Genomic DNA, 19,194 nt, shown 5'->3' with positions numbered 1-19,194 from the left:
CCCGAGTTTCTGGAGTTCAGTCCTCATTATTACCACTTCACTGTCATTAGGGTCCATCTTTCCCTCCTTTGCACTCAGGGGTAGGGGTGGTGACAGTTCCCACTGCATTGTCCACATATGTGTGTTATGATGAAACATATGCATCTGTCAATGTTTCAGAACAAAAATGATCAAATGTTGACAATGTCATATGCAAGGTAATAATTACATCATTAAACCGTTTTCCGAACTGACTCTTTAGCAACCGGACTGCAGCATCGTGCGCATAGCAACTAACTAATATTTATATTTCCCCCAGGTGGCTACAGTGCAGCCATACTCAGAACTCCTATGAGGAGAAAATCTTAGAGAGAGAGAGAAAAAAAAAATAAGAAAGAAAGAAAGAAAGAAAGAAAGAAAGACAGTTGAAGACAAGCGTGAATCACTGCAAGCAAACCTCAGGATGGTTCTGAGAAAAGGAATCCATGAGAATTCTTGGTGAATAGAGCGAAATGAATTCGGTTCCTCTCGGCAATGCATAGGAGGATGGTGCACATGGCATGCATTTCATGAGCGTGTGTCCATTGACCTTAGGTTCTTTTTATTTCCTTATGTCAATATGAATCTTTTCCAAAGCATACAGACAGAGAACTTGACCATATTTGTAGGATTCATTTGAGTAAAAGCATAAGCACTTGCAGCTGCAGTGATTGCAACAGCCATGCTAGCAGCACAACAGTGAAATACTGACTATCTTGGCCCAACTGCAATACTCAGTGGCAAGCTGGGGTTTACTGGGAAGCACTGGTACAGTGTGCCTAGTATTATCTGTATTCCCAAGAAGCACTCAATATTTTTTCCCATACATATTAATAGATCATTAACATTGATGAGTTATTGTGTAGCCATAAAGCATATGATTCATTGCATAATCCCCATTTACCTATGATTCAATGACTCCCACCCCTTTAACATGTAAACATTATTTTCAAGAACTACTAATAGGCTTTCTTAATGAAAAAAAAAATCAACTATGGAAGTAAATATCATTATGCGTTAAACAACTGATTAGAACCATGCTCCCTATCTATAAGTACTGTGCTCTTTACAATAAAGTTAAAACCAAAATCAGATAATGCTTACAGGATCCCGTCGCACCAGATCTCCATTGGGCACAACCTCAACCAGGTGGATGATGATAATGATAGAGTTCAGGATGTAGGTAAGGAACATGTTCTTGTGCAGAGTCACCCTTTGGCATCCCAGGCTCCTAGGAGAAAGATAACATAAGAGCATGAAGTGTCATTAAAATGCTCAACTTTCTTGGAAAGACTGTTGAGTAATTCAGAGTTTTAAAGGAAAGCTTTATAAACTGTTTTCCAGTGGCATCTCATGACTTAGCTTTCTCACGGTGGCTTCCAATAACAACTGGAAGATTGAAAGGGAAAAATCATGTTTAGGGATAGTAAATGCTATAGAGCTAATTAAGAGAAAGGTCGTTAATGAAGAAATGATGGGAGATTGGTATGCACTTGCAAATGCAAGGCTACTGCCCCCCGCTGCGAACACGCAGAAGACATGGGGCGAATGAGGTGAGAGAGAGAGTATGTTCACTGCTGCTGTGACAAGGCACGTGGTCCATGTCCTGAAGGCATTCCTGAGGCTTCTCACGCTGCCTCTTTGCCCATTTTCTGCTGGTGGAGCGTAGACACCAGCAAAGAACTCCAAATGAGATCAGATTTGAGTTTGTGAGGCTGGTGATGCCTTACCTCTGATGACATCGATTGATGATGATTTTTTTTTGGGGGGGGCACAGGTTCCACATAAATGATGTAATTTAAGTGCACATATAAAACTTTCCATTGTAATGGGCACTAAGGATCTTAAAAGTGATGCTGATTGTCTGAAAAATTCTGGCAAAATTTTGCTAGTTAAAAGACAAATTCTAGTGATAGGTCAGCATTCTTCCCTTTCACAACCCCTTTAATGGTTTAGGTATAATAAAACATTAGAAGGGCTGGTAACATTCTTTAATCTTACGAAAACAAATGTCCTTAATAGTTTCTGGTTTATGTACTTTAAAGACGTTACTGAAAACAAGAGTGAACTTGTAGACAACTGCTTTGGGGTACTGATCTTTGGCATCAAAGCACGTGAGCTCTATGAGTATGTCTATCTCTTCTTGTTGCTTTCCTAGAAAGCCAGAGACTTCAGTTCGCATCTCCTCATTATTAGCCCCAGGCTGTAAATCAGTTATATGTGTTCTCTCCTTCCGAGGTTTAGGCTGCTGTTTGGCAGTCTCTGGACCACACTCAGAGCTTTCTAGAAGAGCTGTCTGGTGCTGTATGAAGGATATGACAAGAATCACTTTTCTTTGGGACTAATTAGGTTGAGCAATATCTCACTTTGCCCATGTACTGAATTTATAGACACTTGTCTTGAGCAGCTTAATAAAGAAGTGATGGTTCCAAGAACATTATTATTTCCTTTTTTTTTTTTTTTTGACTCTCATACCTTATCACATACTTAAGTGACTACAGAATCTGACGATGGCCCCTGCCACTTGCCTTGGAGCCAAGGCTACATTTATTATATTATGTGATTAGAATTTTGGAAAAATTTCATTCTTTGACTTTTCTTGTGGTTTTATTAGAAAAAGAACTCAAAGGTAGGTTTTTAGCATCATGCTTTTAAATCAAAGCTGCTGCGAGTCATGATGATTTATTTATTTACCATGGTGAAGAGCAATTGAGAAATGAACAGGCATTCCAAAATTAATCATGTACTGTGATTACTCTGCTGTGTTCTGATCATTATAATTGAAAATACTCTCCTAATTCTAGTAATTAATTCTTCATGTCTTGTGACTTTATCAGCCTTTCTTCTATTAAACCTGCTATGGAAGGAACTTATTGATGATTCACTTATGCCATTTACTAGCCACTAAAAATTGCCTAGGTGTAGTAATAAATATAAGATTTATAAGTGTGATACAGATGATATTTAAAAAGGATCAAAGGAGAGCAGTCATTGTGCTAAGGATGTGTTTACAGGCGACCAGTCTCCCCTTGGGCTAATTACCATTACCATTATCAAGGAAATATTTTAATAAAAATCAAATTAGGGTTCTTTTAGCCTATTTCCAAGGCACTATATATTAATTGCATGTAACATCCTTTAAGCATGGAGGATTACTTGAATTAGGAAGTCAAGAAAATCTCATCATAATTTGCGTCATTCCACACACACACACATAGCCATAACAGTAATGGCTATGATGGCAATGGTAATTATCTCAAACATTTGTGATTGAATTTATTTTGTGTTGGTCAATAATCTATCAGATTATTCATATTTACTTACCTGTGGTGTCTCTATCACGTGGCTTACTTTAAATTTACACTTGTAAATATAGGTAAAACAGCTAGCATAAACTATGGGGGGCTTTATTTTGATAAATATTCATTATGTATATAGTATTTCTAACTTATTTTCATTTGATATGTGTGGATGTATTTCTGTGTGTGTAGAGCGGTTGAGGATGTAACTGTGTGTATGAGTTTGGAGACCAGATAGATGCCAATATTGGTGCCTTGCATTGCCCTTTACTTTTTGAGACCTGTTTCTCACTAAGCCTGGAGCTTGCCATTTCAACTAGATTGGTGCCCATCTTTCTCTACTGATCCTCCAATGCTGGGGTTATAGACAAGCCTTGCTTAGCTTTTTATATGGCTGCTGGACTCTATACTCAGGCCCCCATACTTTCATGGTAAACACCTCACTCATGAGCCAAGAGTTTATGACTCAAATGTATAGCTATTTAAAAGAGTCCTGTATATGCTCATCTAAAGAGGACACAATGCCTTACATATTCAGATTGTTTTTGTGGTTTTCTTGTGTTTGTCTTCTACTTTAATTGTTCATGTATTACATCTAGAGGGAAAAATCAAGCTGCTGTGATTGCTTATTATTGATAACAAAGCCATCATGTCCCCAGTCTCATCTGCTGGGGTCCTCCTATCTGTGGAGTCAGAGCAGACACAATTACTAGACAATTTCCATAGGCTTTTGCCCCTATGGCTTTTGTGCTCGCCAACTGTTGGTGGTAATCATCTCTAATAAGGGAACATTTTAGGTGAACAAAATAAAACAAGTAGCCTTTCCCTGCAAGATGGAATCCCTACAGAATTTCCATAATATCCCTTATGCACATATCAGATATTTAGCTGTTGTTCAGGTATTTAGCTCTCATTTCCTAACAGAGAGCAGAGTTCTCACTTTTCCTAGGCAGTCTTATTTTGTATGATAAAATATAGAAGAACCCAAACATCTAAGTGGAAGATACTTCCATGCTAACCTGGAATCTAGGATTCTTATAAAAGGCTAATGTGGTGCCTCTTGCCTTTAATTTAGAGAAGTATTACTCAAGGAAGGTACCACGTGTCAATATCTCACACACACAGTGGATTCACTCCTTAAAAATACAAAACCAACAGATGAAATTCCCCCACTCTTGATGAGACTGTCTGTCTGTCAGGGTAATGCCTTCACCATAGGTAACGGAACCAAACATATAGATACAACTTTAGGTTAAATTCTTCACTGGAATTTTGTTCCCATGTGTCTTAGACAGTTACTGTCTTGAACAACAGCTAACAAGGTCAATGAATTGACACTGGAGAATGAACTATTTGCTTCTGAGAGCTTTCTTTAACCTTCTTTGCATGAGTCAAAGCGAGAGAGAGAGAGAGAGAGAGAGAGAGAGAGAGAGAGAGAGAGAGAGAGAGAGAGAGAGAGAGAGAGAGAGAGCTCCCTTTCTTCTCAGTGAGATGTTTTTAGGGCTTCATCAGCTTCATTCTTGTTCCAGTTCAATCCACTTATTATACAACTCGTAATTAGACAGCTGCATTTGAACTTGAGGACTTGTGAGTGAAAGAAAATGGAGGATACTTTCTTGTCAGTCCATTATGGAACCTTTGCTGTTGTAAAAGGAACTTTTACTGTATTGGGTTCTTATGGGTCTGCAGAATTACTACAGGAAGGAGGCACATTGCCTTTTAAGATGATAAGGAACCAATCTTGTTCTCCTCAGGTAGAATTTAAAGTATATTTAGCTCATTTCAGTTTTCTTGCTAATTTATCATGCCCAATGGCACATGTTCCTACAATCCCTGTATCCATACTCTTCCAAGATTTACTGGTATTTATGTAAATCGAGGAATATAAGGATGATGAGAATCAATAATAATAAAAATAAGAGGATGATTATACTTAAAGAACTTTTCTTATGATATTATCTTTCTGGAAACCAGATACTAGATAAAGCTGACACTAGATTTAAAAAGAAGTGGTATTTTAAATGCACTTACTTGAAAAACATGAAGATCCCCATGGACGTAACCAAAGCGGCAATGGACAGAGAGTGGCCCACAAGAGCTAGGTAGTAAAGGACATATGCATTCTACAAGAGAAAGAGTTGGAAACAGTTCTCCTAAGTAGATGATCAGTGCTTATGGAAAGGAACAACAGTTTCAACTTCTAAATGCAAGGATGAATTAACCAGTGTTCACCCCCTGAAAATACATCTTAAAATGATAACAACTATTTCGGTGGATGGCATTGTTTTTCTATGTTAGTGGTGTATATGGTAAAAAAAAACTGTACCATTTTCAAAGACCGAAGCTCCTTGAGATGAGTGTCTTTCAAAATATTGCAGAAATGATTGTAAATGCATTAAAATTTATTGTTACTAATCTCAGCAAGCAATCCAGGCAGGTTTTATGTCCAGGGACCCTGTTATCTGCAGCAGGTGTGTCTAACCCACTGAAGTGTAGGTGAGTAATCTCTCTAGATCCTTCTGGCCCCAGACACTTAGAGTGGCTTAGGCGGATTAGGGAGGCTGATGGCCAGGTTTCTCACTTTAATTTAACTTCAAATTTAAGGAGATATATATTTATATATCAATTTAAATAAAATTGGAAAATCCCTTTAGTATTTTCTTGGCTGAAGAAGCCAGCATTCCCCTTGAAAGCAATTTGCTAATTTAATTCTTTTCATGCCCAAGATTAACTTATTTCTTTTCTCTTAGTGTTATGATAGTTGACTCAGAAGAATATTTTTCTTAGTAAATTCATAATATTATAGTTTTATCTTCTTGGTCATCCACAATCTTTCTTTCTTTCTTTCTTTCTTTCTTTTTTACACTACAATTTTATTGTACAAAAAGAAGATGTTGGCCAGTCGCTTGTTTCCCTGTCTTTGTCCCAATTTCTCTTTAGACCTCACCATCCTGACTCTGGTTTTTTATGGTTAATGTAATTTAGTCACTGTTGTCAGTTATAATTGAAATGGATCTGCTGCTGGTCTTGCTTGTTTCATTTACTGTTTCATTAATGTAGATACTATGTATATAATGTTGCAGGTACATATTTTTAATCTATTGACTTTGCTGTGGCATTCCTGCATGTGTATATTAGGTTTTATATGAGTAAAAAACAATGTAGGTAAGATGGATAATTTCTATGACTTCTTAGGGATAAATGTCACATTTATATACTCTAAGCATCTTAATTATTGTCAATTGCCTTGTGGAGGGATGGGGTTATTATTATTATTATTATTATTATTATTATTATTATTATTATTATTATATCATGTAAAATCATGCAAACCTCTGCATATGTATACGTATTGTGCTAAAATAAATACTGCCTTTTTAGACTACAGGAATTTCAAAACGGACTAGCCAATTTCTTTTCAATTGTGTCCACTGTGCCACTTGGCTTACTATCCACATATGCCATGCTGTTCCACCTATGCTCTGTGCTCACTAGTGCACCTCTCCTAACAGTATTTCTCTTTCTTACAGACAATGCCAATGATGTGGGAAGAGCTGGCCTGTAATAGTAGTGGATAGACACTCAAGATAGCTTTGGGAGGGGGAGGAATTCCAGAGCTTTTCAAGAAAACTTAATGATTGGCACCAATTTTTTTCTCCCAGGAATAAATTTTCTAAGAATATTTTATGTAACTTAAGTCTGTCTTATTGTATTAGAAAAGTACATGTGACTAAAACATTCTTTTGGGGTACTCTGTTTTAAATAAATATTTATTTAAAATTTTAATAATAAATATTTAATACATTTAAAATTAATAAATATTTAAATATTTATTCTTCTGGGATAAAACTCTGTAAATGTGTAAATTAAACCAACAGCTCACAATTTAGTTGCCATTTCTTGTCATTCTCAAGACTGAGGGGTTTGGGTTTTTTTAAATTAAAGTCTATACCGATTTCTTCAAATTTCTTTGGACTGTATTTGCATGAAGACCTCATGAAAAGAAAGAATTTTAACCATCATATCAGGTGCTTGAAGGAGAACATTTATTCTCACAACCATGTCTTTCTTACAACTGGGCAGAGTTGTTTGAAGAGGTCAAACACAACAACGCCGAGAGTTATTTAGTTAGATTTGCATTTCTCCTGACACTCTAACTAATTAGCATGCACCCATGAAATTCCTTCCATGGTCACATCACTTCCATCAGACTTCACTAAATGTCTAGTTCTCCACTAAAGGTATAGACATGTATCCATGATGTGGAATAGCTAAGCAATTTGTAAAGTGGCCATTGGCTTTGGTGACCTCATCTGAGCTCGTGACAAGGTGGCCCACTAGTCAGCTGGCCTTTATTTACCTTGGTTTTGCTGTTGTTATTTGTTTCAGTTGTAATAAAGGAGAACATCTATATACTCCTAAACTTTTCAACAGCAAAACAAAGCATCAAGCGCTTTTTAGTTTCTAACTTAATAACTACTTAATGCGCAGGCCTCTCTTTGAGGAAATGATTTGCACATGTTATAGCTAGCAGGGCTGTTCAGAGATGTTCTTTATAGCTAATATTGATGCTATTTCTTCTAGCTCTAAAGGGTAAGAGAGCTCTGGTAGATTTAGCAATCTTTACAGATTTTTAATCTATTTAAAGACAAATAGTATCTGTTTCCCTACTCAACAGGCTTAAAGAAACATTTTAAGCCAAACTATTCCAAGTATTTCACAGCCTGAAAGACATGAGAATTAATACATCTGAAGATTTTCTTAGCTGCCCTCATTGTACCAATGGGAAGCTTAGTAGAATTAAGGTCATAGCCAACATGGGCACTAAGAGAGAATAACTTTGGCTGATTGCTTTCTGAGAATCAGAGGTTCTGAAACTCTCCTACAGGAAGAAAGGTGCTAGCAAGTTCCTCAAAGTGCTGCCTAATTTATGGCACTAAGGAAATCCCATGTACAGTATTATCTTTGTTATAACTGGTCCCATTCCACATTCAAACAGAGGTAGTGATGATGAGCACCAACAAGAAGGGAAATGCTATTTTCTGACAACGTCAGAAACCATATTTCCTCACAGAAAACTATTTTTTGTTTGTTTCTGTGATTCATTTTGGTAGCATATATTTCTATAGTTTTATATCCATTTCCATGTACAAATAGTGGCATTGTCATCCAAGACTGAAATTTGAACTAGAACTTACATGCAGTTTGTCAGGAGCGAAAGCGTTACACAAAGTATAGTTGGACCAGGTTCGGTTGCTGTCAGGGTGTCTAAACCACTCTCCATTTTCATCACAGTATTTTGAAACCTTTTCTGTTAATAGGACAGAATGGTAGTGGATGAGTATCTCAAATCCCAAGAAGAGATGTAATAGCTTAAAGGCTATTCCTAAGACTGAATCACATTGTAGAGCTTGAATGGAGAGATAACATGGAGCATCTCACACTTTGACATTGATAGAGTGAACCCAAGTGTCAGGAGGCCTCACATGCCTCCTTGTTTACATGCTCCTGCTCACACTGTAGCACATCCCTGTAAACTATATCTTCTTCAGGACTCCAGTACTGACATTCACTCTTTCACCATTTGCTTTTATGTGGTGTTTGCATGTGGACATGCTCCTGTGTATGTGCAGGTGTGCACAGAGGACAGATAGATGTGCTTTTCCCAGTTGTTGTTTTTCACTTTATGTTCTGAGAAAGCATCTCCAAATCAACTTAGCAATATGGCAAACTTGAATGGATATGTTTGCCTTTGTCGTCCCAGTACCGGGACTCAAAGGTGTGCCCCTGTGCTCAGATTTTTATGTGTTGGGAAACAAACTCAAGATAGTCCCGCTTTCACAAACTTGCTGACCGAGATTTCTCAGCACCCACCCAATCTGTCTTTTATCAAGCACTTCTTCAAAATGAAACCTCTGACATTTCATTGAGCATTTTTGTGTTATGAAGATGTCGCCTTGTGCCAACAATTAAATCATAAAGCCTTGAAATGTGTTGAAGAAAAACATATTGAAGATGTTCTTTCCTTTAGAATTGAAACAATCTCTTAGCTACAAGTGTTCCATCTAAAAACTAGACTGAAAAGATGGAGCTAGGACTGGAAACCCCTACTTTGCTTATCAAAAACTTGCCTTTTAGTCAATATTTATAGCTACTTTGGCAAGAGCCCATTTGGCCTCAATTGCAAAACAGCGGGGTTTTTTTTTTTGTGCGTGTGCCAGTCAAGTCACCTTTAATGCAGTGGCAGGTCAAGATAAACGAAGCATCATGTGTTGGGAGGAGATAATAAAGGCCAGAAGAGTCTCATCCTGTAGCATTTTGGTTCCAGTTTACAGGAATGTAGCTCAGAATTAGGGAACTGCTGGCAGCCCGTTCTTCATATACCATCCTTCAGAATGAGATTCCTAGAAGTGGCTGGCCAGCACTGGCCTTTAGTTTATGCTGTGTTGGTTTATAAAGCAGCCCTTATATATTTTGATTATCTCTACTATTAGGATTTTGGCTTTAATGATAAGTCGGATCTTCCCTTGGGGAAAGGCCCCCAAAGTATTTCAAAAATCTTGCCTCAGTGAAGAGCTCCTACCTCTGCTCTTATGGGAATTCCAGAGACACTTCACACCTGTGGCCAGGTCAGGTCATTAGACTCTCAGAAAAACCAATTCGTGTCTTTTTCTAGAGACTTGCACATTGTGTCTTTAGTGATCCCATTTAGTTTCATCATCTGGACCTCTTTTCTGATTAAAGTTAATACAACCTCTTCAGTATTTTCTAGATTTAACTTAATGGGGCAGATCTTTTTTCCTCTAGGGTGGCTAGGTGTGATTTTTCTGGATCTGGTCAGGAGGTTTCTGTCATGAGTAGCTACCATCACTAACCCTTTGGTATTTGTCTTACCAGGCACATCTGGTATGCTCTGCTTCCTAAGGCACAGCTGTTCAGTACATTTATTTGACCTCTGAAACCACGATCCACTTTTATATCAGGCTTGTCTATATTTTTTGTTAGTTTCAACTTATCCAATCTCACATCTCTCTGTCTAGTTTCTGGACTGAGGCTGTGACAATTTACCCTGACTATCAATCACAGAACAACCTCGATTAAAGACTTCCATGTTTGGATATGAGACAAACTTAAAATAAGTGATGGCAGCCCTTCACTATCTCATTTCACTTGGAACCTGATCCTCCTAGACTGTCATCTGTTTGTGCATTTTAGCTTGCCACCTAACCATGTGTATATGACAGGATCAAGGCCAGAAAAAGCAATGTATCCCCCCTTAAAAGTTATGAATGTATTCCAATTTGTACAAGTTTACATGAAGATTAAAAAATAATACTTAATTCTGAAGAGAGAGGTCTCAACATCACAGGTTGAATTGGATTCACTTGCAGTTTTGTGTTAAATATCGTAAGTGTAAAAGGAGACAATAAGTATGAAAATACTTTGCAATATGAAAGGTGATATTCAATGTGACACATCACTATTTATTTCTACAGCTGAAGTGGATTTGAGTCTACTTATGCATTTAATATATTTTCACTCAAAACAGAAACATAAAATGCAACTAAAGACCTTACCTGCTGGGTCAAAGTCTGGAAAGTAGTCTGGGCAATGCTGATAGGACATTTCTCCAGCTGGAGTGTCATCCCAGCACAGCCACCCATCCCAGGTACGGTTGCAATATGGACCTGGGAATTCAGGAAAAAACTGGCTTTGAAACATGTGGTTTAACTAAAAGAGGCTCTTTTCTGAAGTGATCAGAGAGGCTGATCCTATGATTGCAGTCAAGACCAATCATATTTCAAATGAGCCACCTCAATAATTTTTTTAAATAAACTTTCAAATGATTTTAGTACATCAGTGGGAAAATATCTCATTATTAAAAGTAGGCAGGGCTCTTGTTTTTCTTTGTAAGAGGTTTTGAATTTGGGCTTCTCATAAAGCAAGCAGCCCCAAATAATGACTTCCTGTCCATTTATTTAATTGTGGAGGGAATCTAAAGAGTAGCACAGAAATTAATCAAATGGTCTCAGAAGTATGTTAAGTTTTTACTTATTGAAATTTTACCTTTTTAAGAAGGAAACTCAACCAAGAAGTTGAGTTAAAATTGTAACACAGTTCATGTTAGGTGAGCTACATTTTCCTACCATTATCTGCATAACAGTGAAGAAAATGCAGCCAGGGCATTATTTTTCAAAATTCATGTCACAAATTAATTCTTCAAAAACTGAAATATATTTACATAGGGATGAGGATAGTTTCTGATTTAATAAAGCATATCAGTATGTTGCATCTAATAAACCTTTTGTTTAAATACTTAAAAGTAACTGTGTGTATTAATAGAGTATATTTCATCATTTTCCACCTTTCTAAAAAGCCTTGTCTTAGAATTTTTAAGGTTACACAAAACTCTCATTGAATCTTCTAAATGTTTCAGAGACATGCCAAGAAAAGGCTTTGCCAGGGGTTGTCTGTCACAATCTTCCTTTTTATTTTTCTCTGGGACTTCTACAGCAAGTAGACTACACATAGCCCAGAAACTATCAAAGATGACTCTACAGAAGAACATAGATTAACGATGCTTACTGAGGCAATCCCCCATGGAACTGAGGATGCCGAAGCGAGGGAGAAGAACTAGCAGACCGTGTCAGGGAATTGACTTTGAAGGAAAGAGATGCCCAATTAATCCAAACAGGACAGTGTTTGCACAGGTCTTGCCTCCAGTGGATTCTCTGCCCATCACTTTCCATTTCCCTGCCATCACTCAGCTCTGTACTGGTTGGACTTATTAGGTGTGAATGCCGAGTTACTGTGGTAATTTTGTTGAAAGGGCAAATGTCAGGCAAAATGATGTTAGATGTAGGGGGAAATCAAATGTGCTACACAACACACACACACACACACACACACACACACTATAACTTGACAACTGTGACTCAACTCCGTTCCAGCTACTCATCACTCTATTGGGAAGTAGGTTCACATGACTTCTCTTACCCTCTCCCTCATAAGGAGGCAACTGCTGCATTCGGTCATAGCATTTGTACTGGGCATCCAGCAGTTTCTTGCGTCCAACCAAGTACAGGAAAGGCTCGTGATGAAGGCCAGAGTCACTGTGATTGGAAGGGGCCTGAAGAACTGGAGTTGGGCTCTGCAGAAAAGGTAAAATTAGTTACTTACAGAGTAAGTAATGAATTAACGCATAAATAAATGTGATGATTTTAAAAATGTGAAAACATTTCTTTTTTCCTTTTTATAAGCAACATTTATGTAGAACTCCACATAAAATATTTTTAGTAAAAATGTTGCATTTCACATTTATATTTTATGTATTTATATTTGTACCAATATCAATGTGCTATTCAGAATGTAGACCAGTCACACACACTCACACACATATTAATAATCTCCTGTTGTTTTAATTTATTGTCTTTGGAAAGTGTACACATGAAAAGTACAAATAATTTGATTTCCAAACCATATCCATTATTAAATCAACTTTTCCATCTTTGAAAATCTTAAGAATCATGGCTCACATATTAAAAAATAGAAATAGTGGAATAAATATGTTTCTTTTTTTTTTTTTTTTTTTTATAAATATGTTTCTTTAGTGAATATTTTCAGCTAAGTTTTGCTCAGGTTTGGATTGTGTATTCTGTCAAAAATTTGCCTGTTTTATCCCTCTGAACAAACAAAACAATTGACTTTGAGCTCCTCAAGTTGGTTTTGTTAGGACTTAACCTATACACAGCAGTTCAGTTTCAGAGAGGCAAGCAAATGTAATTCTTAACTGTTTATATTAGCACATCAACCTGAAGAACAAGTTGGCACTTTTTTTTTCCATTCAGTCACCATCACGTCTTGGCTTCTGATAAGTTGTGTCTTTGTACATGTGTGTACCTGTGTAGTGACCACCATCCTGCTATCTTTTCTAGCTTGTAATAATATAGGATTCAATTTCTTTAGCCACTGGGCCTGATGGACTCTGTAGCGGTGCTCCCTACATCCTGAATAAAGCTTATTTATTTATTTATTTTTTTTGAGAAGACCCTCACACTCCAGAACGTTCTTTCTTTGTGTGAAGGTGTGAATGCCACTGCTGGCTCTCTATAATATCCACTGAATGAGTGCTTACTTGGTTTTATTAATTATGTGCATCTGTGGCACAAATATGTTCCATTCAAAGATTTCCTGAAGTCTCTAAAAGTAAATCTCCTTCTTAGGTTGACCTGAATACCCCAGGCTAGTCATGGTGAAACGTCACTGATCCTGTGTGTGCCGCTCTCTAAGGCCCCTGTGATAATGTATCACCAATGTGAAGCTTACAATACAAAATATGTGAAATTGAGAGTAGAAAAGTGAGGTGGGGCAAAAATATTTAGTAATGGTTATAGATACGAGGATCTTGGGATCTTGGGTATCGGGAGAGATTATGTAGAGAAGAAAGACTGAGGAAAGTCGAGGGGAATGACACACTAAGGCTCAGGGACTGCTATGACACCGCACTAAAACCATCCTGACCAAAGGGGGTGTTAATTTAGGGTAGGTAAAGGGTTGAAAAAAATCAGATATTATGGATTTTTGAAGGTAAAACAACAACAAAACAAGCAAGCAAAACAAAGCAAAGGCAAGCCTGGCTCAACACATTTAATCTGCTGTGATCAAAATATGATAATGAAATAATTTACATATTTTGACCAGTAAAGGTTCTGAAGGCAGAAGTCGAGTAAAATTCATGCAGCAGCATTTAGGGTTCCACAGTTTAAACTTTATGGCGGGCAGTTGGGAATTGAATGTCTGGGCCAGATCACCCCATAGTAGAACAACAGAACACAGCTTTTTCAACATTTTCTTATAGAGAGATGAAGGCTTAACTGAATATAAGGAACGGGGGGTTGGGGGGGGATGGTCAGAGAGCTAACCATTTAGTCAATACACATGAAAAGGGGGGACTACTGCAGAATGCAGATATGGAGTCAAAATGTCTGTAGGGGAAGGTGGATTCTGTTTTAGACATGGGGCAAGTAAGCTGAGTAGGAACTGTTCACAGAGTAAAAGGGGTAGATACTTATCACTGTTACAATATTACATAGGCACTTACTGTGAACCAAGTTGACTCTCGTGTTTGAATATTGATGATTTAAAATTTCAGTATGTTTTAAATTCATGAAATTGGTGATCCTAGTAAAATAATTAAAACTGTGTAACCCATTTAACCAAGTCACAAAACAGAGTTCTCTGCCATGACTCATTTCTCACTGATTTCCAGTGAGAAACATTCACTGGAATTGACAAGCCAGACATTACTGAGGGTGAGGCGCTGAAGCAAACAGGTGTGCAGCCTGCTCCCATGGAGCTTACAGTCTAGAAGGAAACACAAGCACCAAGCATGTTCTGGACACGAGACATTGAACAATGACATCCGTGAGGACATCCTCAGATATACCATTAGAAGTTAGAATGTGTTTATGCTCAGCTTAAATGGATTTGAAGAGATTCCTTATTTATGTTTGTTCTTTACAGTTAATTTGCTCACATTTGAATGAGTGTATGTGAGTGTATTTTAAAAATCCAAATTAATATGACTGAACCAGCAAAGAAGGGACGCTCATAGTGCCCTTGTGGGAATGATCTTCATAGTTTCTCTATTTTGGAAACCATTTGGGGGCTTTATATGTTTAATTGTGTGCCATTTGTTCATTGTCTTCTAATTAAATTAGAAGCTAGAATGTCATATATATGTATATATACATACACATATATATACACATATATATATATTCTTTTATGCTAAAAGTTTTAGACATTGGGAATTATTTTCTTTAGGTATGGATCGTTCCAGAACCAAGTTCTGAATTCTTTCCTTACATGTTTGGCAGCTCATTAAGGAATGTTATTGTAGCAATTGGAAATTCATGGAAGCCTGGGGGAAATACTATGTGTAAGGATGCTAAATAGAAAAACTCTACACTTGTGTTTTCAGTGACATCTTTATTAGGTTCGGCGCATTGTAACATCAGCAGGAGTGGGGATCGCATGAGGTTATTTTGACGGGAGCAGCTTCATATACTTACCATTCTTGCAATACTGAAACAAACTCCAGTGAACTTGGTTGGGAGCTTGGTTCAATAGAGATTGTTTCAACACTGAAAGAATGAAAAAGTCAGAACATCTGTTGTCAGATGAGCCACAGCCTTCTGGGCTGTTCCTGGCCTGGTCCTTGCTTGAGCATTGAGAGTAGAATGTTCCCAGTGGTGCCTGGACCTCTCAATGACTTTCTTCCTAAAACAACATGAACCTCGGGGTATTCCATTTACAGATGGATGGATGGATAGATAGACAGATAAAAATACATAAATGCAGATAGAAATATATAGTATATTTCTAATCATAAAATTAGTACTGCTTAAAATAACACACACATATATAAGCATTTTATATTGTTGATTAAACTTTTCTGATAATTCCATGCAAACAAAATTGCTATTGAGATAGTATTACTTTAAACATTAAAAATAAAGCCAGCAGAGATATCATGAGACAATCAAGCAATATGGAAGACATGAAACAATTTGACTAATTTCAAGTATTGTGCTTATGCTTTTAGCAATTCAACAAATACATAATGTCATGCTTATATAAAGGTGACAATGAGACAGGAGCATGTTACAGGAGTCTTCAAAAAGCCAACCAACCTGCCTACCTACCTATATCATAATTGTTGTTCTATGTAGCAGTTTAGCTGCCATATATGTGGTGTCATTCTGGAATATCTTAGAAAGTGGCATCACACATATGACGGCCAAGCTGCCACAGCAGCAGCCAGCAGATGAGGTGTCACCAGGTTCTTTCTGCAAAAAAATACTCTAAATATCTTCCATATGCTGCCAGGTCCTACTGCAGGTTCTGAAAACTCAGCAGTGAACTGGCCCTTGTGGGGCTTACATTCTAAAAGGTTTAGTTCATAATGAACATGAAAGACAGAGGAAAATGGCCTCAAATGAAGTGACTTTATGCCAAGGTAACTCCTACTTGCATATGAGACCATCAGTCTACTTTTGGGTTAGTGGAAGTTTCTAGAAGTGCTGTAACACTCAGAGCCTGTTCTAGAATGTTGGAAACACTGCACTTCTCCTTGGTTCAAGCTCACTGGCTCCATGCTACTGTCCTTGGGCACAATTGCTCACAAATGGATATGTGTCCATCAACTTTCTTAAACATTTAACGAAAGTGTTAACCTATCTTGATCATTGCTTACTGTAATATATCAAATTACCACATTATAACCCATAAATCAAAACAGCAAGTATTAATTGTAGGAAAGGATATTAGTTGGATTTAGAAATTGGCACAATTAAGATGTGCATGTCACCATCCTTAGTGGTGAATGTATATGTTAAAAGTACTTGTTGCTTTTAGTTATACTTTTCCAAACAACTAAGGATAAGATGCAAATGCTCCAGCATATTGACCCCACATTTTTATACTATGGTCAAATGCCTGTTTGGTGTCCTATATATTTTCTGGGGGAAAACAATTAACTATACAAATAACTGCAAAAATCAAAAGATTGCTAGAAGAATCTTTTACTTTCCATATTTTCCTCACTAATCATTATTGCCGTGGTCATCACCAACATCATTTGAATGCTCACTATGTCCCAACCATTGCCCTGAGCCCACTGGGAGCAGCAATCAGTGTTTGGTTAATGTAAAAGAGGCCACAGGAAGGTGGTGGCCTGAAGACAAAAAAGACTGCTGTAAGGACAAACTGGGAAATCAATTGGTAGTAATTAATAAATATACTGTGATTGGTCTTTCACGGCAATATGTTATATAGAAAGTGATGGTGTGGGCTAATTAAGAGTGTTTCACTTAAGATTTTATGAGATATGTTGATGTGAATTAACCCTTTTTGATGGAATTGATGTGTCAAATGTCGTGTAATGGAAAAATCATCCAAATGAAACATGTAACTAATACAAAGAAGACAATTTCTTTCTGTCTTGGTAGCAACACTGGAGCTATCTACTTACCCTACTCAAACATGTTTGGTAGAAAAGAGATGCCTATAAACCATAGTTATCATAGCCTATAACTCATGTACATAGATAAAATATATATTTTCTTTTCAATGTATATTATAAAATGTATTAGCAAAAGCTTTTTAATAAAATTGACAGTTTATAGCTTTGTAACACAGCAAAATGATCTGTAGTCTAATTTATTTTGCTAATTTTAGTAGTTTTAAAAAATCATGTCTACTCTCCCATATCCTTTCAGGGAGGGGAAGAATATGATCAGAATATATTTAAATTTAAAATTTGTTTTAAGTCATGAAATTAAAAATAAATAAAATTATATCTAATATGTACTTTATGACAAAATTAAGAAATATTTATATATTTCATTAGGACTTAACTTGAGGAATGAAATATAACAGTATAAATTTCTGATCTGTAAATTCCACTACTTCTGCATTATAAATGTGTAAGGGTTAGCATTTATAACCAAAACAAAACTGTCTGCATCTACAACATCCTTACTGAGGTCTTTTGGGTTTCCAAATATTGTTCTACTTTTATAAAATTAAGATATAGTTTGCTAAAGAAAGTTTTACTAGTTTAAAACAATATGCTAGTTTGGGAGAATAAACTAAGAGGCATGAACTGATTGATAGTCATTCCAATTAAGATTTATGTAGTCTACAAACATGACAGTTTGACAAAACTGAGGTTTGGTTTCCTTGCAGTTGTAAGTTCACCCACACTCACACACGCACACCTCCCTACTGCGCACGCGCACTAACGCGGCCAGCATGATCTTCACTTACCACCAGAAGGAGGAGCAGAAGTGTGAACCGGTTCACAAGAGGGAACTTCATCTTCGGTTTGCGAAGATTCCCCCTTTTCCTAGAAAAGTATAAAAAGTAACAGAGATTTAGAACATGATAGCTCTGATATCTTTCCACTGTTCACTCTCCATACACAGTAAATACAATACATAGAAACAAGATTATGCCTGTGATATACTTGCAGGTACATGTTCCTCCGTCTCTTCTCTGTTCAGCTGGCTCTTGTCCTTAAGGCACTACTAAAGTTTTCTGATCATATCTAGTAACACTTTCTCAGCTAAAATGAGATTTCCTGGCTTTAAAAGAGTTTAGGCCGAGTGAAGCAGTTTAATATAGGTTATAAGATGGATGGAAAGATCTATATTTGAACACAGAGGCAGGGGAAGCCAAGTAAAACATGTGTTAACAAGATAACCAGGTCATGAAATACATTTTGGAGTCTCAAGCAGTATATGGGTACAATTTTAACACTAACTTTATAACGGGTGTAATTTATTATTATTTCTCAAGTTTAGCAAACCAAATGTAGTATGCTATAAAACAAACAATAAGAAAAAAAATACCTACTAGAGCATTTGTCAGATTAAAACTTGGTATTTTAAATTACTGACCTGAGAGCCTAAGTATTACAGTTGCTATATATAATATAACATATTTTCTTGTATTTTATTTGAGACTTAAATATAACACTAAATATGAAACAAATTTATGCAGCTACTTTGAACTTCAGAACCAAAATGAAGAAATTCTAAAAAACAAAGAGCAGTCATGCTGACTTTAACAGTCTATGTCATCAGTGGGAACGGATGAGAATTACAGTGGTGACACTGGAAGAAGTCACTTCACTGGGCATGAACAAACGAAGTCTATGGTTTGTGAAAGATGGGTAACATCAAGTCAACTCCTAAAGTAGTCTGAGGGATGCAAGGATTTTTTCCCCTGTGAATGTGCTCCTTTAAACTCCAATTTTCTGTTGAGAATACATTTCTTTCACAGCAAAGGATGGGCACAACCTTCAAGATCA

General features: G+C 36.8%; 1 protein-coding gene across 2 annotated transcripts in view; it reads right to left on the bottom strand.

The window, feature by feature from the left end:
• The window catches only part of Calcr (calcitonin receptor), a 39,289-nt gene extending 21,067 nt beyond the window's left edge, over window positions 1-18,222 (bottom strand). The window contains exons 1-7 of one of the 2 annotated variants that reach the window (XM_051151993.1): window positions 18,150-18,222; window positions 12,315-12,468; window positions 10,895-11,005; window positions 8,516-8,628; window positions 5,349-5,440; window positions 1,123-1,249; window positions 34-144 (exon numbers count right to left, since the gene is read on the bottom strand). In XM_051151993.1, the coding sequence (XP_051007950.1) occupies window positions 34-144; window positions 1,123-1,249; window positions 5,349-5,440; window positions 8,516-8,628; window positions 10,895-11,005; window positions 12,315-12,468; window positions 18,150-18,200 (759 nt within the window). In that variant the 5' untranslated portion in view covers window positions 18,201-18,222. The remainder of the gene's footprint in view (window positions 1-33; window positions 145-1,122; window positions 1,250-5,348; window positions 5,441-8,515; window positions 8,629-10,894; window positions 11,006-12,314; window positions 12,469-18,149) is intronic. The other variant, XM_051151994.1, reaches the window with a different exon arrangement.
• Between the last annotated feature and the right edge of the window lie 972 nt (window positions 18,223-19,194).

The sequence above is a fragment of the Acomys russatus genome, chromosome 10 (assembly GCF_903995435.1).
Source record: "Acomys russatus chromosome 10, mAcoRus1.1, whole genome shotgun sequence".
Classification (NCBI taxonomy): domain Eukaryota; kingdom Metazoa; phylum Chordata; class Mammalia; order Rodentia; family Muridae; genus Acomys; species Acomys russatus.
Note: the sequence above shows the minus strand (reverse complement) of the source record. Positions and strands in the feature narration are given on the sequence as shown.